Genomic DNA, 23,813 nt, shown 5'->3' on the forward strand with positions numbered 1-23,813 from the left:
TTGAGTTGTAGATGGCAAAATAATTAAGTATGTGATTTAAACAACTGTAACCTGCTTAGATTTGTACATCAGGTTAGATCTGAAATACTACTTGAAAGAGCAGAGGTTTTGTGTTTAATTTGTATTATGCTGACTAAAGTTTTTGTTTTTTCTATCCCCCCGCCCCCCGCCCCCCATTTAGGTTTTATAGGATCACATTAACAAAAGCACCATGGAGTTTTATGAATCAACATATTTTATTGTCCTTATTCCTTCAGTAGTTATTACAGTAATTTTCCTCTTCTTCTGGCTTTTCATGAAAGAAACATTATATGATGAAGTTCTTGCAAAACAGAAAAGAGAACAAAAGCTTATTCCTACCAAAACCGATAAAAAGAAGGCAGAAAAGAAAAAGAATAAAAAGAAAGAAATCCAGAATGGGAACCTCCATGAATCTGATTCTGAGAGTGTACCCCGGGACTTTAAATTATCTGATGCCTTGGCTGTAGAAGATGAGCAAGTTGTACCTGTTCCACTGAATGTAGTTGAAAGTTCAAGTAGTGTCAGAGAAAGAAAGAAGAAGGAAAAGAAACACAAGCCTGTACTAGAAGAACAGGTCACCAAAGAAAGTGATGTGTCAAAGATTCCAGGCAAAAAAGTAGAACCTGTCCCAGTTACTAAACAGCCCACCCCCCCTTCTGAAGCAGCTGCCTCAAAGAAGAAACCAGGGCAGAAGAAGTCTAAAAATGGAAGCGGTATTATAATCTATTCAACTTTATTGTATGATTGTATTTGTTTTAATGACTTTAGAGCTTGAAATTTAGATACTTTGTTAGGTGTGTATACAAAATGTTAAAAATATGGAGTCTGAAACCAAGAACATTGTCATTTTCACTGTGTGTTTGCTTTCATTAACATTAAATGCTGATAAAATTATTGATCATAAAACAGCATTTAAAACTAAACTTTATATTAGAAATATGGAAAAGAAACTTAATGGAAATATATAAAATTCAACTGTTTTACTGGAACTAGTAAGGACCTATAAATATCAGCAGTTAGAAACTTCTGTTTTCTAATTAGTGTGATAGGAATTAAAGATGAAAATATAGATACCGTTTTTGTCTTTAATTTTGCAAATGTTTTTCATACAGCTATTTTATACTAGGCATTATACTAGGTAATAGGGCTGCAGTGATAAAACTAGTGCGTTTTCAAACTGTCGACATGAACATAAATAATTATTGTAAAATGTTTAATATAATGATTTTGATATGTCTAAACCAGTGTAGGAGTTCTAAGTGGATCACTCAGAGGATGTAATGCCTAAAATTAACCTTAGAGGTTACGTAAGTACTAGCTGGTTTTTGGGTGGCTGGGAAGGGTGGGATAGGATATTCTAGGTAGAGGGGTTAACAGATGTAATGGAAAGCCCATGAGAAATGGTGTCATGACGTGTGAAACTACAAACAGTTTTTATGAAAGGACTTGTGTTTACCATTAAGTTGTTTGTGTGTCTTGTGGAGTGTTGAATTCGTTTTATTGGATTTTAAATATTTGTTTGCCAGCTATGATCAAGGCATGATGCTAGAGAAATCAGAGTAAGCACTTCTATTTTAGTGGGGGAGAAGGACATGTAAGCCAGTAATGAAATGTGACTTACATAAGAGATGTTTGAAGTATACAAGAAATGCAGATGCCTAAACAACTACTACTTATGGGGATCAGAGGTAAAGAGCTTTACAGAGGAGACGGTGCCTGAGGTCTTCCAGGCACTGAATCACTTCACCAAGCAGCTTAGTGGGTCTCATTCTATACTGTCAGAATGTCACTTAGATAGAGATAGGAGTACAGTGTATTTTTGAACCATGAAATAGGAGGTTGGGAGTGATAGGACACAAAGATGAAAAGACATGTAGAGGCTAGATCATGATGGTTTTTGTACACAGCGTTAAGGAGCTGGGGTGTTATAGTTTAGCCATTGTTGAAAATTTTTCAAGCCGGTCAGTTTATATGGTCTGGTCATATTTATATTTTAGAAAGATGTCTTTGGCAGAACTTGGGGAGGACAAGTTTTATGGAGTAGTATTTAATATAGATAATCTAGTTATGAGATTATTGTTTTCCAAAGTTAAATTGGAGGACTGAACTGTGGTAGTGACAGAAGAATTAGAAAGTAGATTAAAGGGGCACCTGGTTGGCTCTCAGTTGGTAGAACATCCTACTCTTGATCTCAAGGTCGTGGGTTCAAGCCCCACATTGGACCGGGAGTCTACTTAAAAAAAAGTAGATTAAAGAGGTCTATAAAGTAAAAACAACATGACTAATCTTATTGAATGAGGTATGGCAGATAAAGGAGAAGGCAGAATCAAGACTGATTATCCAAGTTTTAAGTTTCTCAGGGTTGGCATACTAAAATCTTGGAGCCAAATCTGGCCTGCTTTCTGTTTTTTATGGTCCATGAGCCAAGAATAGTTTTTATGTTTTCAGTGATTCGAAAAAAGTCCAAAGAAGAATCATATTTTGTTAAATGTGGAAATTATATGAAATGCAAACCTGTTTGTCTAGAAATGAAGTTTTTTTGAATGCAGCCATACTCATCCATTAACGTATGTGTATGGCTGGCTTTCATACTGCAACAGCAGATGAATAGTTTTAATTCTTTTTAAAATTTAATTTATTCATTTATTTTGCGAGAGAGAGTGGGGGGGGAGGGAGAGTGAGAGAGGGAGTGAGAGAATCTCAAGCAAGCTCCATGCTCAGCGCAGAGCCCAACGAGGGGCTCGATCCCATGAACTGTGAGATCATGACCTGAGCCAAAATCAAGAGTTGGATACTTAACTGACTGAGCCACCCAGGCGCCTCAAATAGTTTTGATAGAGTCTGTATGGATATGCAGACATATTTAATGTTTGGGCCTTTACGGAAAAAGTTTGCCAATCCCTGATTGGTAGGTGGTTGGTAGCACTAAGATAGGGAATATTGAGAGTGGATGTATATGGAGAGGAGAATGCTCTCAGGTTGTGTTTCAGGTTCCTATGGGGGGCCACTTACATAAAGAGCAATTTAGGATGCAATAGGATATGTAAGTGCAGATGCATAAGGCTAGAATATAGACTTGGAAGCTGTAAGCATGAAAATAGTTGTTGAAGTCACGGGTATAGATAAGCACATCCAAGGGAATTGTTTAAATTAAAGGTACTACCCTGAAGAATACCAGCATATGAGGTATTCTGTAGGAACAGTTTACAAAAGAATTTGCAAAGGAATATTTCAAGTGTAAGAAAAGAATTGTGGGAGCTGATAGAGAATTTTTGGGAGGTGATAGAGAGTTTTAAATTTTACTTTATTGTGGCAAAATATACAATAACATTTACCATTTTACCATTTTTAAGTGTATAGTTCTGTGGCATTAAGTACGTTTACATTCTTATGCAACTATCATCACTAGTCATCTCAGGAATTTTTCATCTTCCCCAATAGAAACTCTGTACCCATTAAACAGTAATTCCCCATTTCCCTCCCCCCCCCCCCCCCCCCCCAGCCCCTGGTAACAACCATTCTACTTTGTTTCTGTGAATTTGACTAGTCTGGGTACTTTATATAAGTGAAATCATACAATATTTGTCCTTTCATGATCTTATTTTACTTAGCCTAATGAAGACAGAATTTTAAGGAGGTAGAGATCAGTAGTATGAAATGCTAAATAGAAGTCAAAGAAGAAATAAAGGATATTGGTAGAGTATGGCATTTGGGATGCTAGATTGTTCTGTAAAATCCTTTCATGGATAATGGAAGAGATAAAAATCAGGTTGCAATTGACAAATGATTGGTAAAAGAAGTACAGATCATTCTTTTGTTAATATAAGAAGAAATGGGTGTGGGAGGCTGGGAATTACAGTGGTGGGAAGGATTTTCTTTTTTAAGATGGTAGGGATTTGAGCATGCCCATAGGCTGAGTAGGATTAAGAGTGGCTGAGAAATGGGATTTAAAAGAAGCAACAAGTATTTTTAGAAGTCTTGATGAAATTAAAGACAGGTGTAACAGAGTAAGAAAGCTGGAATAATACTATTAGAGAGTTTAAAATTTTGAAGGTAAAGCATTCTGGGAATTATTTACCAGTAATTGAATCTTCTGGTGTGTTCATTGTTTGCTATGATGACTTTTCATTTATTTTCAATAAAGATGATCAGGATAAAAAGGTGGAAACTCTTATGGCACCTTCAAAAAAGCAAGAGTCATTACCCCTCCATCAAGAGACTAAACAAGAAAGTGGATCAGGAAAGAAGAAAGTTTCTTCAAGGAAGCAAAAGACAGAAAACGGTGAAATGTGTAGATAATGTGTTTTATAAATACTAATTCCAGAGAAGTACACTTAGGACAAGGATCTTAGAACTCACATGCTCTTCAGTTCTCTGCTTAATGTGTACTATAACAATGTTAATGCTAAAAGAAGTCCAGGGATCTCTTGAGTCTTGTGGTTTCATAGTGTTTTGACAGATGGCCAGGGTATATGTTTGTGATGAAGAAGTTTATCTGAAATTTAAAAAGGACAAAGCATTTATTAAATGGTCTCAATGGAGTTTTGAAAATAATGTAAATAACATATAAACTATAGAAGAAAAGTATTCCTGAAACATTTGTACTTTTTTTTTTTAATATGAAATTTATTGTCAAATTGGTTTCCATACAACACCCAGTGCTCATTCCAACAAGGAAACATTTGTACTTTGAAATATCACTTAAAGATTATGCTTCAGGACATTGTCTAGATATATCATTACCCTATATTCCCAATTATTTCCTAAACATTGTTTGCATGTATATGTGGGAAGCATCCCATTAAGAGTGATGGAGCAGTTTGTATATGTTCAGAATTGTCCAGGGAAAACCTCTGTGAAACGTGTGTAGATTAAATGGTGATATTCAAATAATATTGGACAGTGGTATCAACTAGTGCTGGAAAATATTAAAATTAGAAAGAGAAAAGATGAAATTCTATTACTTGCACGAAAATTATGATGTATCAAGCAACTAGGTACAGAAAAATATTACCCACAAATATTTCATAAGATTAAATATTTATTATAAATTAAAATAAATTTTTTTAATGTTTATTTTTGAGAGAGAGACAGTGTGAGCCAGGGAGGGGCAGAGAGAGAGAGAGAGAGAGAGAGGGAGGGAGAGAGAGAGAGAGGGAGAGGGAGGGAGGGAGAGAGAGAGAATGAATCCAAAACAGGCTCCAGGCTCTGAGCTGTCAGCAAAGAGCCTGATGCGGAGCTTGAACTCAGGAACTGTGAGATCATGACCTGAGCTGAAGTCGGATGCTTAACCCACTGAGCCACCCAGGCGCCCCATATTATAAAAAAAAACAAAAAACAAAAAACAAAACGAACAAAACACACTCTTCTTGCCCAAAAGCTTTTTTAAAAAGGTAGGAAGATAGATTTCCATATGTGTGCAGAAGTTTTTATCTTTAGCCAGCAGACATCAGACTTTAATGTTCAAACTCTTAAAGTTCTTCCTGTTAAAAGTAGGAACAAAGTGTAAGGAGGCTTCCTTCCTCCACTTTTAATGTTGTTCTGCAAATTTTAGCCAGTTCAGTAAGATGTGCCATGGAAATTACAGGCATAACTTTTAGAAATGAGACAATATCTGCAAGGAACAATGACTGATTTTTGTACCTAGAAAGTGGAAGGAACTCCGTTAAAAACTTATCATTTGCAGTAAGAATTCGGCAAAGTACAAACATAAATAAAGATTAGTAGTTTTCCTTGGGCACTAATTAAATGTGAATGGATTTTTTAGTTAAAACAGGAAGACAATGAGAACTAACGAAAATATAAAGGATATAGAAGAAGTTTTCAGATAGTGTTAGAAAGGAGATACACTACACACTTTCAGATAACTTAAATGATTTACTGTAGAATAATATTGAATTGCTACTGCTTAATTAGAAGTGTGTTTTTACTTTATGTTAAATGATAAAATAGGAATTTAAAGCCAAATTGACTTGGTGTTAGATATTTGAAAATAACTGCATTTCTCATTGAACTTAAATGTGTGTACATGTTATTTAATTACTCTGCTGTAAAACCCTGAGTAATTCTAATTTTGTTGAACTTAAATTGCAGTCTTGGTAGATGAACCCCTTATTCATGCAACTGCTTATATTCCTTTGATGGATAATGCCGATTCAAATCCAGTGCTGGATAAGAGAGATGCTATTGATCTAATTAAACCTGACCAAGTAGAAGGAATCCAGAAAGCGGGGGCTAAAAAATTGAAGACTGAAACTGATAAAGGTAATATGCAGCATGTAACAATTTGTATTGAAGAAACACGTTTTTGAGTTCTGATGGAGTTGAATAAATTTTCTCATAGAAACAATGAATGGTAAAAGAATTATAGAATCTTTGTAATAAAAGGTTTATTGGTAATTTTCTAGTCCAACCTGCTAAGTTTTATGGGGCCAGACCCTTGAATTTGACTTGCCCAAGATTTCACAGCTATTTTGCTGTCTGATGATTTTTTCTCTTATGCTATGGTCTCTTGTGAAGTTTCTGTGCTAATTCACAACCACCATTCATTATTATTTTACTTTTTTAATACACTTTTTTTTTTTTTTTAAAGAATAATAGTAGCTTCACAGCAAAATTGAGTGGAAAGAACAGAGAATTCCCATACCTTGCTCTCACGCACACACATAACTGACTTTTTAAACTTATGATGTTGCTGAACTATTAAAGCCTTGGGCTTCTCTGGGTCTAATGCTTGGCAGTTGGTTTTTAAGGAAAGGAAGTTTGTGCTTTATGTAAGAGCCCCCGAGGAAATTGAGTGAGTCAGGGGATGCTTGATGCGTGGATTTTTTAAAATGTCAGGATTGTTTGTATATATTTGGTATTTGTAAAATCATATTTCCTTTTTTAAAAATTTTGTTTCCTTTTTATAATTATTTTCATGCTTATTTTATCACCTGTAAGGTTTGATTTGTATATCATGATTATTAAGTTTAAATGAGAATATTTGTGAACATACTTGGTACAGATACTAGCATACTAGACATTGGAATGATTTTTTTTTAAGTGAGGGCATACTGGCACTTTAGTATTCTGTAGTTTGATTAAATTTTAGTTAATATAATTGTTCCATAGTATATTAAAGATGATAAACACTTTTTCTCTCTTGACTGGAGCATTTTTTAGTTGTCTGACCTGAAATATAAATCTGTTTTCTCTTGCTGTTGACTTTCTGGGTCAAGAATTCTTGATGCTTACCTTTGCCGAAGTTATTACTTGTGTCTCTTAAATGCCAATTCTTTTCTTTTTTTTTTTTTTTTTAAGAAAATGCTGAAGTGAAATTTAAAGATTTTCTTCTGTCCTTGAAGACTATGATGTTTTCTGAGGATGAGGCCCTTTGTGTTGTAGACCTGCTAAAGGAGAAGTCTGGTGTGATACAGGATGCTTTGAAGAAGGTAAGCATGTTTTTTAGTATGGGCATGTTTGGGAACAGTGATGAGAAGTTCACCAAATAAGACTTTTGCTAGAGTAATAAATTCATATTCCCATCATTCATACTCCAAAGCACATAGTCACATTTAAAAGTTCTGGAATGGCTTCAGAAGTTATTTTGTATATCTATACTAATCAGTACACTTATTTAGTCAGGTGTCTGACAAAAGTGAAGTGCTTATAAGTAAGATGATTTATAGGGCTTTAAAGTCATTTGACACTTAACACCGTACCTTGCTTTGCTCTGTTCTGAAGGGAAGGTAAGGCGATTTCTGGATAGAATATATGGAATGCTTTTGTGACTGAAGATAGCACACTTCAGAGAACTTGGGAATCTTTGCTCTTTTGTGTGTGTGTGTGTGTGTGTGTGTGTGTGTGTGTGTGTGTGTGTGTGTATGAAGTATCATCCTTCTAAAATAAGTGATTTGGATGGTAGAACCGCTGCTATGATGGACTAAAACTTGTAAACAAAAAACAAACAAAAAAAACAATCCATGGAGTTAATACTTAATTTCTCATGGGTCAGGCTCACTATATTATCATGTATACTATGTCATACTGGAAAGGTGACAAGTTTTCAAATGTTATTTGTGTGAGGTAAGATGACACGGTATCTGATGTTCAATATTAGATGTGGACTTCACTATTCTTATTCTCAGCACGGGTGCGCGCGCACACACACACACACACACACACACACACACACACACCCCTCATTTAAAACAATGAGTGGCTTTCATTTTTTTTTCGTTAAAGAGCACGCGAGTCCAGGCTATCCCCCTCACCTGATTACCTTTAGTAGTCTCCTATTTGTTGTTTCTGTATCATTTCCCCATATAAAGCTAATCTGAATTCCCAGTCTAAATTGTTCTCTCTGCTATTCTTTCTCATAACCATCTGGGCTTTTTTTGTCATAGCATTTATCGTAGCATATTAAGTCTGCTATACCTCCAAGTATCTATTGACAGTGAATTTTACAAGTCTGGCATTTTACAGTGTAGTATGCTTGTTGGACGGTCTCCATGTGGTGCCAACAATGGCTCAGTGTAAGCAAGGTGTTCCAGGGTAATCAGGGTGAGTGTTGTAACTGTGTGACTTTGGATATAATATCTGATTATTCTGTTGCAAGAAACTTTCTTGAAATACTTGACTGAAGAATTTGTCCTTTGATTTATTTTAATCGGCTAAGTATATCTATCTTAAAGGGTTTCTTAGTTATTTGTGGGGATAAGGGAAAAGCCTTCAGCTGAAGTTTTTGTGTTATACCCAGTGTTTGAAATTACTGCTTTTTAAAATTGAAAATAATTGCTTTTAGTGTTCTCTTCTAAGGATGTTGGTAGTGACTTAAGGGGGCAAGAGTAGTTATTTTATTGTCTGAGATAGCTTTGAACTCTAGAGACTGGGGGGTAAATCAGCCTCCCCGTGTTTTAGTTGTTTTAGGCAGGCCAAGGAAAAAGTTGGGGACTGTTAAAGGTAGTGTTTTGAAATAGACTATTTTGCAGCTTCACTTTTTTTCCCTATCTTTGGAACTTTTTGTTCCAAAATCTAATTATTCTGTGTTTCTCGTAGAGTGGTTCTGTTCTCATCTCCAGGGACACATCTTGTAGGTCCCCAGTATTTGCAAAGGTAAATTTAGTTTCTCCCTTTTCCTGTCATAGGAACTGTCTTGGTCAGACCTTTTAATAGATACCAAGTTTCCAGGTATAAGTAAATCCCCACCCCTAATACTGCTCCAGAGGAAGGGGGAAGATAAATGCAGGATCACCAGCATAGGATGGAAATGGAGGAGTTAGAGGACCTGCTGGCCAGTTAGATGAGGTAGCTAAAGAAGAGTCTAGAATGAATGCTTGTTTTTGCTCTTGAGTAACTTGGTAAATTGTGGTGACAATGCTATTTATGAACACTTTGCAGAGGAGGAGAGAGTAGAGGATTGTGAAAAATTTTGTGTAGTTGTTTTAGGCATCCTCTGAATCATTGAAGTAGATATATTCATTTCACAGTTGAATATGTATTTCTCTGGAGTTGAAAAAAAGATCATAATGGGTGTGATTTAGGAAAATACTCCACTATCAGCAATACACATGGTGGATGTGTGCTAGACTAGAGAGAATGTGGGGAGTGCTAAGAAAATTCAAGAGTGAACCCTGAGAAATGCCAACATTTAAAGGGCAAGGAAAGCCACCGCAAAGGATACTGAAGAGGAGTAGGAGGAGAAGCAACACCAGGGAGACAGTGGAATCACAGACACTTAGGGATGGTAGAGAGTTCACCAGTGAGGGGAAAAGTCAACAGTGACATGCTTTAGAGAGATGAAGATGATAAGGACTGAAAAATTGGATTTGATATCATCAGTGAAAGTTTGATTGAAGTACTAGACTGTAGATAATCAAATGAATAGGAAAGGGGACAGTGTCCACCCTGAATACCTTAGATGGGAAAGGGAAAACAGTAAAAGCTAGAGGGGTTGCAGAGTTGAAGAGATGTCATGTGTTGTATGTGTGCCTGTGCGTGTGTGTGTGCACGTGTGTGCGCATGTGCCTTATGTTTAAGCTGCAGGATACTTGTGTTTTATATTAGAGTTAATATCCTGGGTTCTAGAGTCAGATTTCCTGGATTCATATCTGAGTTCTGCCACATTGATATTTGTTTGGCCTTAAGTTACATAACCCCAGTGTCTCACTTTCCTCTTCTCCCAAGTGGGAATGATAATCAGGTTTTGAATATTAGATGAAATAATACATAGTAGGCGCTTAGAGTTCTTAGCATACAGTAATTGCTCAAAAATGGTAACGGTTAATGTATTAGTAAGAAAATATTTGATTTGATTATTTTAGTCAGTCATTCTTGGTGTTGACCTTTAAATGTATTTGCCTCAATTATGTGATTTTTCAACTTTAAATTGTTAACTCTTCTGACTCTATGCTATATAATAGGAGGTTTGCCTACTTAAAATTTTTTCCTACCCCTTCTCCTTTTTCCCGTTCAACTTTTGTTGGGGATAGCATTTGTTTGTCAGATACTTAAAACATTTAATGTTTACTTTGTGACTATAATTTTCATGTTTTAGTCGCAATTCTGCAGGTTAATGGTGGGTTCAAAGCTTGATAACAGTTCTTTTGCCATGGTGTCTGTATTTGTCTCTTGGTTGGCTGAATTTATTTTTCCTGGAATTTCTTCAGGAAAGGCTCATAGAAACTATTATTTCCCAAGTTGTGGCAAGTTAAAATGCTTTTTTGTTGTCATTATAGATGAATGATAATTTGATGGGGTATGATATTTCTGGGTTTCACTTTCTTTCCTTGAGAATTTTCCTACTTGCTTTACCATTCTTTACTCAGCTGGATAGAGGTCTAAGAACACACTGAATTTTGTATTCTTTTCATGTATTTTTGTCAGATTACTCTCACAATAAAAACATCTTTTGGGCAACCCACCCAGATGTTTATTTTTTGAACTTTTCCAGTGTCTACCCTACCGTACAAACATCAAGGGATTCATTTTCTTTTAAGTTCAGCAGGAAATTTAATATGGTTTTGGCCTTGACTCCTGTGTCCTCTATATTTCTTAGGATAAAGCATATCTTTTCAGCCATGAGATTTATCCCTTAAAATAATTGAAATAATGGGTATCAAGTAAGCATATACTAAATCTTTGCCTATTGTCTTTGTGTTTCATATTTTAATCCTAAGAGAAAAGCTTTTGGTTTATTTCTACTTCTTTTTTTTTTTTTCACTTCTCTCCATCCTAGACTCTGTCTCTTAATATATTTCAGCAGCCTGTCTCTTTTTGTTTTCTACTTCTAAATGGATTGTATTTCTGAGATAGCGTTACTTTTACTTCCAGTTTGGGTTTTGCTGGCTCATACTTCATCTCATTCTGTGGTCTTTTCTTTGAGCTTTTCTTGTGAACTTTATTCTTTACTCTTGATTTCCAGAAATGACTACTATAAGATTTTTAAAACTCATAGTGATTTTTTCTTATCACAATTTTTGTCTGCTTTTTGACAATCTTTTTTGGTGATTTTTCTTCACTTGTCATTTGTTTTTTGTGTTTTCTTTTTTCATGTATCTTGCATAGACTTTTTTGTCTTTAAAAAAAATTTTTTTTAAGTAATTACTTTGAGAGAGACAGAGACAGGACGAGCAGGGGAGGGGTGGGGGGGGGGAGGGAGGGAGGGAGGGAATCCCAAGCAGCCTCCTTGCTGCCAGTGCAGAGCCAGACATGGGGCTCGAACTCCTTGAAACTATGAGATCGTGACCTGAGCCAACCAAGAGTCGGATGCTCAACTGACTGAGCCACCCAGGTGCCCCGACTCTGTTTTCTTTTTGATCTGTACTCCTCTTTTAGTGAGGGTGTTCCTCTTGGATAAACTCTGTGCCTGGAGATTGACAATGAAGGACCAATGCTAAGTGCTGTTCTTTTCAGGCTGTATGTGAAAATAAGTTCTTTTAGCCTTTCTGTCTTACAGATAAAAGACGTCACTACAGAGTATGACTATGAAGAATTTCTCCCCACTCTGCCTCACTAGCTGCTTCCTTTGAGTAAAGTTTGTATGATTTCTTCTTCATTCTCATTTCCTTTGCTTCTTGAGCTCTCCTTCCAAGAAGATTCCTACCTTCTGTCTTTGTTCCTGATGTCAAATGGAAGATAATTGGTTTTTCCATATGCTGGTTGATTGCAGAGAACTAGGCACCAGGGCACTTCTGTAGTCTTGAGTATATTTTGACAGGGTTGTGGAGCACCTGTGTTTGATCTCCATACTTTTGGCAGTCTTTTCTGATGTTATGCTTTGACATTACAGGTGATTGTTTCATTTTGGTTGTTTGTATTTTGGTTTCATATTCCTCTTTTGATCTTTTAGGAGGAGAAGGGAGAGATTGCAATCTTGACTCTGGGTTTAAAACTATAGAGTCCTATAATTCTTTGTAAAAAATTTATTTCTTGGTTGATATGTATCCTATTGTATGCCTCAGAATATAGAATGATAGAGTGAATCATGAATCATGAATGATATTTCACTGACCAGGATTTGGCAGTCGTTCTACTTTATACGTAATTGTGAACTCTGCTTTGGCCCAAGAACATTTGATATTAGATGCTTCATTTTCATTAGCTCATGTTAACTATTACTAATTCTGTATTGATTTCTCTACTGTAGTCAAGTAAAGGAGAATTGACCGCACTTGTACATCAGCTTCAAGAAAAAGATAAGTTACTTGCTGCTGTGAAGGAAGATGCTGTTGCTATGAAGGATAGGTGTAAGCAGTTAACTCAGGTGAGGACATTTTTATATTTAACGGATATATGTTCTGAATCAGAAGCAGTAAAGGACTTCAGAAACCATGTATAATTACAGATTTAATTATTTGTGTAGTAAATTTATACCCAGTTAAAGTCCATTTCTTATACAGTTGTGGTGGTGGTGTCTCACTTTCTCATGTTGTTTAAGCCTGTGGTTGAATTATGAATTTAAAGTAACAGTGCTTCTAGATACATTAATTTAAAATGACAGAAACATTTGCACACTGGGGGCATGTTTCATTTGGATCTGACTTAGAATTAGTCTCTAAGGAAGCACAGAACTAACTAGGTGTGATCTTGTTTAAATCCAGTAGGATAAGTGTAAAACTTATACCGATAATTTATTTATAAAGGTTTTTGTGATAAATATTGGTAACTTTTAATCAGTGAAATTCTTTAAACCCCAGAATTTTACTCCAGGAGGGGGGGAAATCTTTAAAAAATTGTGTTAAATAATATAGATTTCCAGTTATAAATCAGTTCTGGGGATGTAATGTACAGCAGTATAACTATAGTTTGTAATAATATGTTGTATATTTGAAAGTTGCTAGAAAGTATATCTTAAAAGTTCTTATGAGAAAAAAAATTATAACTATAGTGGTGATGGTGTTAACTAGACTTAATGCGGTGATCATTTTGCAATGCGTACAAATCCCAACCCATGTTGTATACCTGAAACTTTCATAAAGTTCTATGTCAATTATATCTCAAAAAGAAATTATATAGACTGAGAACATAATTGAAATTCTATAGAAAATGTGGTTTTATTCTTCCTGAGGTGCTTGTTTCTCCTTTTAGGAATTCAGTACGGTACATGAGGTTTGTATTACTCACAAAACTGCTTGATGACATTAGGATGGCCTCATTTGAATATAAAGCCTTTTAGGTGAATTTGAACTAAAAAAAGTTAATGGAAACACTTGGTCAGATTAAGATTAATCAAAGTTGTTACTAAAATAAGCATGTTTCTTTAAGATTAGAAACCTTAGTATAGTTTTATGTGACTATGGTTTTTGGACTATAATTTAAAAATTAAAAAGCTATCCACTTTGTGGTAATTCATTAAGCTATACACGTAAGATATATATGCTTTCTTCCTAAGCAGTATAACACCTTGCAGATGTATGTGAACTCTTAAGGGCAGCCATTAAGACATAAAAGTTTTAAATTTTGTCAGTTTCTTAGAGGAGGGTGTATAAATTGATCATTCTTGCAAATAATTTAAAGTTGGTTGGCTCTTGGGGTGCTTGGGTGGCTCAGTCAGTTGAGTGTCTGGCCTTGGTTCAGGTCATGATCTCTCAGTTTGTGAGTTTGAGCCCCACATCGGTCTTGGCTGCTGTCAGTGCAGAGCCTGCTTCGGATCCTCTTTCCCCGCCGCCCACTCCCCCCACTCCCCCCCATCACCCACGTGAACTTGCTGTCTAAAATAAATAAAACAGAAAGAGTTGGTTGGCTCTCTTTTACTTTGATGATTAATATTTGTTCTGGGAGTTCATGATAGTTGCAACGTAAAATGAAATCACCCTTTTGATTTGACTTGGGAAGACAATAAAACTTTGAGTTCTGATTTTTTACTTTCCCTTATTCCAAGCTTCCATTTTGTTGTAAGCATGTCTTCCTTATCTTTTCTCTTAGGAAAGAGACTTCTTCTTTTCCTCTGCTAGATTTTTTTTTTTAAGCCTCTTTCTAAACCCTAAAAGAGAGCTAGTACCTGTGAATAATAGAGAATTAACTCTTTTGCTTTAAAACATCTCTTCCAATAAATAAATAAATAAATAGGTAGAAAGAAAGAACGAATGAACGAGCTATTCTTTCTTCTAATCAAGTTAGAATGTAGAATTTATTCTAGGTTCAGCTCTTTAGCTCTTAGACCAGAAAGTGCATCTGGAATAAGAGTAAACAGAACAGCAAAGTGTTTGTGAAGGAATTGGTGTAAAGGTAGATGCAGGTAAATGCAGAAGACAATTTCTTTTTTTTTTTTTTTCCTTTTTTAATGTTTATTTTTGAGAGACAGAGTGTGAGTGGGGGAGGGACAGAGAGAGAGGGAGACACAGAATCTGAAGCAGGCTCCAGACTTTGAGCTTGTCAGCACAGAACCTGATGCAGGGCTTGAACCCACATACGGTGAGATCATGACTTGAGCTGAAGTTGTATGCTCAATGTCCCTGACAAATTCTATTTTAAACCTTTGATCTTAGGGGTACCTCATCTTGATTTCAGCTCAGGTCATGTTCCCAGGGTCATGGTATAGAGTGCCACATGAGGCTCTGCACACAGCAATGAGCCTGCTTGAGATTCCCTCTTTTGCTCTCTCCCCCTCCCCCTCCCCCCTGGCCCTTTTCCCTGTTTGCGCGTGCTCTGTCTCTTAAAAAAACCAAAAAACAAAAAAACTGATCTTAAGCATGTAGTTACTTCAAAATTCATCATTGTTTTATTGACATCATTTTGCTGATGCTAAAAATGTCTTTATTATAAATTATGGTACTTTTTTAATAAAATGTTTTCATAATTTTTTTTTCTGGTTTATTCTAGGAAATGATGTCAGAGAAAGAAAGAAGCAATGTGGTTATAGCAAGGATGAAAGATCGGATTGGAACGTTAGAAAAGGAACATAACGTATTTCAAAACAAAATGCATGTCAGTTATCAAGAGACTCAGCAGATGCAGATGAAGGTATATTTTTACTTTTTGAAAACAAAATGAAATTTTGCATTCATTTAACTAGGAAACTTTAAATGCCTAATATGTGCAAGGCAGCGTGCTGGGCTATGGTATTATAGCTAGTTAAACTGGCTCCCTGCGTGTAAGTAAGCACCTTTTCTAGGTGCAGATGAGGAAGAAGCTGGAAGGTGACATGTAAATATACTCCATTACAATATTGTAGTCCCCCCTCCTTATTCCTTTTCACTTTCTGTGGTTTCAGTTACCTGTGGTCAACTGAAGTCTGGAAGCAGATGATCCTCCTTCTGACATAGTGTCAGAAGGTCAGTAGTAGCCTAATACTATGTCATAATGCCTATGTCATTTATCTCCCTTCTCATCATGTAGGCATTTTATCATTTCACATCATCACAAGAAGGGTGAATTCAGTATAATAGGATATTTTGAGAGGGAGAGGAACACCTTCATGTAACTTTTATTATAGTATATTATTAAAGTTCTGTTTTTAGTTGTTAATCTCATAACTGTGCCTGATTTATAAATTAGTGATATGTGTGTGTAAGGAAAAACATAGGATACCTAGGGTTTAGTATTCTGCAGTTTCAGGCATCTATTGGGGGTCTTGAAGGTAGGTATTCCCTGTGGATGGGGGGATTACTGTAGAGGTAACCAGTGGGCGCTTTGGAACCATTGGGGTGAAAGGTGGGGAAGAGAGAGGTTATAGAGCAGACTTGTTAGAAATGATATGTAAACTGTATTGAATGTTTTGAAACAATCAGGCATTATTAGAGAGTGAAGAAATCGGCACTGGGTTATTACTTGGTGTGATTCCTTAGTTCTGTCCTTAGAGGTGATGGGTCCATGGGTCTGTAAAGGGGTCCAGGATGGAACCTTTTAATGCGTGCTACTCAGGTGTTTCTGATAGAAATTGCCCAGTGATAACGGTTTTTGAGAAATGCAGTAGCAGTTGTGTTTGGAAATCAGTACTAGAATGAGGAGAAGATCTAGAGATATAAATAGAGGCCCTATCTTAAAGGGACTTGTATACTGAAAGACTGGGGAGCCGCTAAAGGAGTTTAAGCAATTCAACAGTGTGATTTTATTAGCAGGTTTTTTTTAAGTTTGTTTATTTTGAAAGGGAGGAAAGTACATGAGCAGGGGGAGGGGCAGAGAGAGAGAGAGAGAGAGAATCCCAAACAGGCTCTGCACTGTCAGCACAGAGCCCGACTTGAACCTGTAACTCACAGATCATGACCTGAGCTGAAATCAAGAGTTGGATGCTTAACTAACTGAGCCGCCCAGGAGCCTCAAGTATTTTTAACTATTACTCTGGTAGAAGTGTGGAGAGTGGAATAAGGAATAATTGGAAGGCTTTTGCAGGAATCCAAGTCAGAGAACAAGGGCCTGAAATCAGATGTTGACAGTGAGAGGTTGAGTTTGAGTGATAACAGAAGAGTTAGTAGATGGGGCTTGGTGATGGAATAGAGAGAGCAAGAGAAAAATTATAATGAAGGATGACTCCTAAGGTTTTTGCCTAAGTGACTTAATCTCTTGTTACTTTCACCTGTCTTCTTTCAACATGACACAAGGTTCAGTTCTTACTGTCTTTTCCATATATTGATCATTTTCATGATTCCAGTTAGCCTGGACCCATGGTTGGTTGGTTGGTTTTCTTTATCTCTCTCTTTTTAAGATTGAAATACCACTTTTACTATTGATAAAGAGGCTATTGAAGAACATGGTTTGGGTCTGCTTGTCTGGTGATCTAATAATATTTCCCCTAATTGAACTCTCTGAACCAATGATTTTTTTAATTATTTCCATTACTAGTTGATGCTTCAAATTTGGAAGCTCTTGTGATCACCTTAAATTTAACATATGTCTAGAATCAAACTCTTGCTTTTGATCAAGTTGTTTTTACTTTCTAATATTTGAGGCATCATTATCCTTATGCTTGAATCCTTTGACTTCTCTCTCTTGTCCAGTTCATAGTTTGTTCTGAAATCTTAAAGATAATTTATTTCTAGGTACTCTTGCATTCAGTTCTTAGCTATTACCTTAGTTTATTGTTTCATACTAGTATCATTATAGCCCCTTTTTAATAGGTCTCTCATTTCCATTTTAACATGTAATATCAGGTTTTTGTTTGTAAGATACTATTCTAATCACATTGCTAGTCTGCTGAAAATTTTAAAATTAATCTTTACTGTTATCTAAGTCCCAGTGTTTTCCATGGAAATAAACTAATAGCAAAAAAGTAGTGAATGAATCTGTGGTCCGGTTCTTACCCTGTCCACTGCTCTCTGCTTTCATTTGGTCCAATCCTCTCTCTTTCCAAACCCCAGCCATTTGAGATCTTCTTTCCCATTAATAAATAGTTCTTCTTATTGAAGAACTGATTTTCCTACTCTCAAGGGATCTTTTCTGTTTCTTAATTCCTACTTCCTAGTCATTGGAAATTAGTCAAGTACTTATAGCACCATCTTTTATTGAGGATGGAAGGTGATTTCTCATTTTTCTTTCCTTCTCTCTCTCTTTTTTTTTTTTATTTAATTGCATTTAGAAGCCAAGATATAGGTTCCATATGAAAAGTTCTCTGAAAAATAGAAACATATACTTTAATTTCTCTTAACTGAATAGGTTTACTTAAAATTATTAAGATTATTTCACATTCTAAAATAAGGCATATCCCTATGGGAATGTAAGACTCAGTGTTCTTTATCTTTTGGTCCTGTAGTTGTGAAATAAGAGGCCATAATATTTTAGTAGATTTTTGTGTGATAAATTTGCCATCTATTTGGTTATAGCTCAATTTGTAACTTAATATAAATATGTTGAACATATTTTCAGTTTTTATTTTGATTACTTTTGATTACTAAGTAAATACTGAATAAACTTTTGATTACTAAAATCTTTCATTACAAATACTGCTAACCTAAAATTGATATAGGTTTAAGATAGAGTTAATTCTATATGAGTCTTTTGGGTAGGAACAAAATTCAGTGTCTTATTTCTCAAACATCTCTACATGTATTTATTTTACATTTCCAGTATAAGAGCAGCAAGCATCTACTTGCATTCTTGGATGTTGTGGCAGCTTGTATTGACTTTGCATTCATCACTATCAAAATATAATTCTTCCCTTAAACTTCTTTATATTTATTTGAGAAGGATGGTTCAGACTTCATTCTATTGATGCTTTTTACATTCTCATCATAATAAAGTTTCTTTTAAAAGTTAGCTTTGGCAGTTATTGTTTCTAAATCTTATGTTTGTAAAATAATTTTAGTTCCAGCAGGTTCGTGAGCAGATGGAGGCGGAGATAGCTCACTTGAAGCAGGAAAATGGCATATTGAGAGATGCTGTCAGCAACACTACAAACCAACTAGAGAGCAAGTATGTTTCCAAATGCTTTATTTTTAATTGAATGGCAGAATATTTTCATTAAATGGCAGATATTTTCTTGAGCCATCAAAATGTGTTTGATAGTAATTGGTTAGACTTCTATATTTTACATGTTTTTAAAATGAATTAATTTTCACAATTTTTTTTTGCTATGTGAAGAACTTCTTCAGCTAAACTATGTGATAAATACAATGCTGGCGCAATGGAACATTGTCTACAAATTTGAGACTGCATTTATAAGTTTTAAAACATCTATCCCCGTTAACAGTAGTTCTCAAACTTTATTATTCTGAAGAGCATCTGACATGTTTGTCAAAAAAGCATATTCTTGAGTCCTACCTCTAAAAGATTATGATTCACTGGCTCTGAGGTAGAGCCCAGGAGTCTGCATATTAAGGCACATTCCTTGTGATAGTGATGAAATTGACTCTGGGCCACACTTTGAAAACCTGTACCTTGGAGAAGACTAGTAGCATGCTTACAAGAATAAGCACTCCGACTGATTTTAATAGATTTTCAGAACACCAGTTTGAAGGTGACAATGTTGACTTATGTTCATGAGTATGTGGTCATCCATTTCTTTTGATTATTTTATGGTGATTTTGGAATCTGTGTAATTGTTACCAGAGTGATTCAGAGATGATACTCAACCAAACTTCATTATTAGTAGTTGCTTACAACTTTTCTGTTTCAGTTGGCTATAAGTGGAATTACTAACTCAGAAAGACTAATAGAAAATATGTTTTGTTTGTTCTTTTTATGTGTTTGTAATAATAGAAGGTTCCTAATCCAGTTACTGTTTTCAGGCAGTCTGCTGAACTAAATAAACTACGCCAGGATTACGCTAGGTTGGTGAATGAGCTAACTGAGAAAACAGGAAAGCTCCAGCAGGAGGAAGTCCAAAAGAAGAATGCTGAGCAAGCAGTTACTCAGTTGAAGGTGACATATTCCCACCTTTATTTATCACTTCATAAATAATGTAGACGTTAAACTTAGGGACCTAAATATAAATATGTACGTAGGTTTGAGAAACGTAGGTTGAGTCTTAAAAGTCTAAGCACTCTGCCTGTATAGAAGCTTGTGCATTAATGAAAGAATTGAATATAGGCTTGAGTTTCAGGTTGTAGACTGTCTGAAGATAAGAAAAATGAAATTTGCTGATTGACAGATACAAGCCGACTTTCTTCTTGTATATAGAAGTTAGGTTCATAAGGGTGAGGCAAAAACCATGTAGTTAAAATTACCTTCAATATCACTTATCCATAACTTGGACTTTTCAATAAGTTCAGTAAAAACTATTTTTCTTCTAGTATTGGAATGGATGATTTTCCTTTGCTTTAGCACAAGACCAGGAAATGCTCCAGTAGCTTTCACTTGAGCCATACTACATAGTAATTCATAGTAATTCAGCTGAGTCAGTTTCTTTAGATATCAGAATGGTACTTAGTATCATGAGAAGGTCATGCTGAGATGTGATACATGGGGTTGCTCAGGCTACAGAGGAATAGATTTGTTCCTTTTGTATCTTATAGTGTATGTACATTGAATAGAATGATGAGAAGTGTCCTTTCTTCCTTTGGGGGGAGGATTTGTTGAACATATAGTTCAATTTGTGTAAAGTCAAATGTATTAGATTCTTAGGTCTTGGGTAGAATTCTTCCTGATAGCAGTTCCAGAGTAGGAGGGGTTAAGAGGACTTTGACAATAAATGAAGGTGGAAAATAGTGCAGTTTTTATTTTTTTGAAGTTTTCAAAAAAACAGAAGTCCCTGTGGGGGATTGATAAAATTGTCCTTTCTTTTATTTAAAATTTGTCTTGCTGGTGTGTTTGCTGCTGGAACTTAGGAATATGGAAGTTCTGTATGGATATGGATAAGCATATAGATGATGCTGAAGGTTATAGTCATCATTGAACTCTTGTGCTGTACCTCAAAATAGGAATTTTAGGTACCTACTGAGATTTAGCAGTAAAGATACCATCCTGTCTTTTGATAGCCAGTTGGCTGAAGAAGTAAAAATGGATAGCTAAATGGATCAGATCTATACATAGTAGGAGTTATAGTTATCTATCCGTATTCAGTTTCTGTAAATGCTGCATATTGGAGGATAGAATGGCTGTGGCTGATAATATCTTTGCAGAAGTCTGGGCATATCTGCTTGTTTTAGTAATGTAGGAGATGATTTGTTGGAATAGGTGGTTTTATGACAGGACTAAAGATAGAGGATGCTTTGTTTTTTTAATTTGAAGGTTTGTGATTGTGCTGACTTACCCTTTTTTCAGGTTCAACTACAAGAAGCTGAGAGAAGGTGGGAAGAAGTCCAGAGTTATATCAGGAAGAGAACGGCAGAGCATGAGGCAGCACAACAAGGTAAGGTGAAAAGGTATTCATGTAAATTTAGTATATAGTCCTGCTTAAAATCTTCTTCCCTCTGTATATGAAGAAAGAATAATCTGACCTTTTTGTTTAGGCCAATAAAAATAGCTTTTATACTTTCAGAGTACCTTTATTTCTTTAAGAGTTCTTAGAGTTTTAAAATAAACTCTACTAGCTTTATCTTGAAACATTGAGTTGCAGATAAAACTATGGTTTCTAAGGTAATAGTAACCTAGCTGTGCGTTTCCTATCTGAATTTATTCCCTTTGGTTCCTTGATTACTTCTTTATTTTTCCTTTGTAAGGGAGGACTCACTTCCTTTATGGTGGGGGGAAAAAAGCATTACCATTCCAAATAATTGACTTAAAACAGTCTACTTAAATGTTAACTTTCATTACTTATTTATTTTTTTTAAGTTTATTTATTCTGAAGAGAGAGAGAAAGAGAAAGCAGGGGAGGGGGGCAGAGAGAGAGGAAGGGAATCCCAAGCAGGCTCTGTGATGGCTGCACAGAGCCCGACGCGGGGCCCCGTCTCACAAGACGTGAGATCATGACCTGAGCCAAAATCAAGAGTCAGATGCCTAACCAACTGTGCCACCTATGTGCCCCTCATTACTTATTCTTAATTTGATGAATCCATCTGGGAGGTAATGGAACTTGTATTATATGTATTATTCGTCTCTATTACTCCTTTTCTCCCACAAAAGAGGCAGTGAGCTAGTTAAATACAGTTCTAAGCAATAGGGTAGGTCATACGGACTTTTAGCTTTTTAGACCTTTGGTTTCCTCTGATTCCATATACCTGGCATCCCTCCACCTCCCTATTTCCCTTTGGCTCAAAATAAATATACCCACGCTATTTAGAGGCCTTTTTCTTTATATATAAAATTTATGTTTATGTTAAGATACATTAGCTTACTTTTATTTATTTTTATTTTTTTAATATAATTTATTGTCAAATTGGTTTCCTTACAACACCCAGTGCTCATTCCAACAAGTGCCCTCCTCAGTGCCCATCACCCACTTTCCCCTCTCCCCCACTGCCCATCAACCCTCTGTTCTGTGTTTAAGAGTCTCTTATGGTTTGCCTCCCTCCCTCTCTGTAACTTTTTTTCCCTTTTCCCTTCCCCCATGGTTTTAAGTTTCTCAAGATCCACATATGAGTGAAAACATATGTTATCTTTCTCTGACTGGCTTATTTCACTCAGCATAATACCCTCCAGTTCCATCCACATTGCTGCAAATGGCAGGATTTCATTCTTTCTCATTGCCAAGTAGTAGTATTCCATTGTATGTATAAACCACATCTTCTTTATCTATTCATCAGTTGAAGGACATTTAGGCTCTTTCCATAATTTGGCTATTATTGAAAGCGCTGATATAAATACTGGGGTACATGTGCTCCTATGCATCAACACTTTTGTACCCCTTGGGTAAATTCCTAGCAGTATTAGCTTACTTTTACAATTACATTTTGTCAGTGAAGCACACATGAATTTTGATAAGAATTGTAGCTATAAACTATGTATCTCTCTATAAACTATGTATGTCACTGTAAACAGTAAAGCTTCACTCTGACTAGAAGCAGTCACTTTTGCTTGTAGTATTTTCTGTCACTTTTGCTTTTAGTATTTTCTGTCATATTTCTAAATAAGCATATTATTTGTACTTACACTGTTATCTCTTAATAGGCATCTGTTGACTTTGTATTACAGGAAATGAGGACTTAACACTCCCACACCATTGCTCCCACCTTCCCAACATTCTACCAGTAATGGCTATGCATTCTTTTTGATTACATCAGCATTCACTCTTTGCATCATTAGGACTTTGTGACTCAATCCTGAGCCAAGATAAACATTAAAACTGCAATTCTTCTCATAAACAATATTAATTTCCTAGAGCTTATTATTGCTTTATGTTTTCAACTTGTTTGATCCTCATTTTCTTATTTAAAATTTTACCTGTGGTTATACTTCTCTTACCATCTTCCCTCTTCCACCTTCACAACATATGAAGTACTGGAGAATGTTTTCAGTTTTTTGGGGGATATCCCTCTGGAGTCCTCTGTCTTCCCGTTCCAGTACTTGTTGTTTTCTAGGTTGGCTCCATGACTGTCTTCCTGAGACTGCCTATTGTTTGAATACTCTGTCACCGCCATCTTTCTTGCTTTCCTCTCTCATTCAATAGCATATCTTTTAATAGCATAAGAGTATGCCTTTAAGTACATTTGTTGAGGCTTTGCATATCTGAAAATGTTTTTATTCTTTCTACCTTCATGCTTGATTGGTAGTTTGGATGTAGAGTTCTAGGTTATAAATAATTTTCCCCCACAGAAATGTGAAGGCATTCAGTGTTTTAACTTTTACTATTGCTGGTAAAGAAATATTGTGCTCTTTCGAGTTCTAATTCTGAAATGACCATTATATGTTTAATTATCAAGAGTTCTTTTTTGAGTTGTGTTTCATTCTGTTACTAGTGTCTTGTTAGGGCATTAATAGATTTTCTTAAAATGTGATATGTGCACACACACACACACACACACTCTTTTTCTCTCTATATGCCTCCCTTCCTTGATGGT

General features: G+C 35.7%; 1 protein-coding gene and 1 long non-coding RNA gene across 9 annotated transcripts in view; one reads left to right on the forward strand and one right to left on the reverse strand.

Moving 5' to 3' along the window:
* The window catches only part of KTN1 (kinectin 1), a 107,534-nt gene that overhangs the window by 34,938 nt on the left and 48,783 nt on the right, over window positions 1–23,813 (forward strand). For all 6 annotated transcript variants that reach the window (XR_006218863.1, XM_042989770.1, XM_042989771.1 and 3 more), the window contains exons 2-10: window positions 182–734; window positions 4,166–4,303; window positions 6,115–6,285; window positions 7,324–7,454; window positions 12,650–12,766; window positions 15,325–15,465; window positions 18,743–18,849; window positions 19,665–19,797; window positions 21,139–21,226. Coding sequence is in view for 5 of the 6 variants with exons in the window: in XM_042989770.1 (XP_042845704.1) it covers window positions 212–734; window positions 4,166–4,303; window positions 6,115–6,285; window positions 7,324–7,454; window positions 12,650–12,766; window positions 15,325–15,465; window positions 18,743–18,849; window positions 19,665–19,797; window positions 21,139–21,226 (1,549 nt within the window). In the remaining variant the exon portion in view is untranslated. The remainder of the gene's footprint in view (window positions 1–181; window positions 735–4,165; window positions 4,304–6,114; window positions 6,286–7,323; window positions 7,455–12,649; window positions 12,767–15,324; window positions 15,466–18,742; window positions 18,850–19,664; window positions 19,798–21,138; window positions 21,227–23,813) is intronic.
* LOC122239612 lies at window positions 215–23,106 on the reverse strand. 3 transcript variants are annotated; one of them, XR_006218866.1, is made up of 5 exons: window positions 22,906–23,106; window positions 17,742–18,049; window positions 7,258–7,412; window positions 4,100–4,516; window positions 215–322 (listed from the first exon to the last, which is right to left on the reverse strand). It is a non-coding gene; the product is annotated as an uncharacterized LOC122239612 (long non-coding RNA). The 3 variants fall into 3 exon arrangements; XR_006218864.1 differs by lacking the exons at window positions 7,258–7,412; window positions 17,742–18,049 and having other exon boundaries at window positions 22,906–23,088; XR_006218865.1 differs by lacking the exons at window positions 7,258–7,412; window positions 17,742–18,049 and having other exon boundaries at window positions 4,381–4,516; window positions 22,906–23,025.

This window comes from Panthera tigris, chromosome B3 (genome assembly GCF_018350195.1).
Source record: "Panthera tigris isolate Pti1 chromosome B3, P.tigris_Pti1_mat1.1, whole genome shotgun sequence".
NCBI lineage: Eukaryota > Metazoa > Chordata > Mammalia > Carnivora > Felidae > Panthera > Panthera tigris.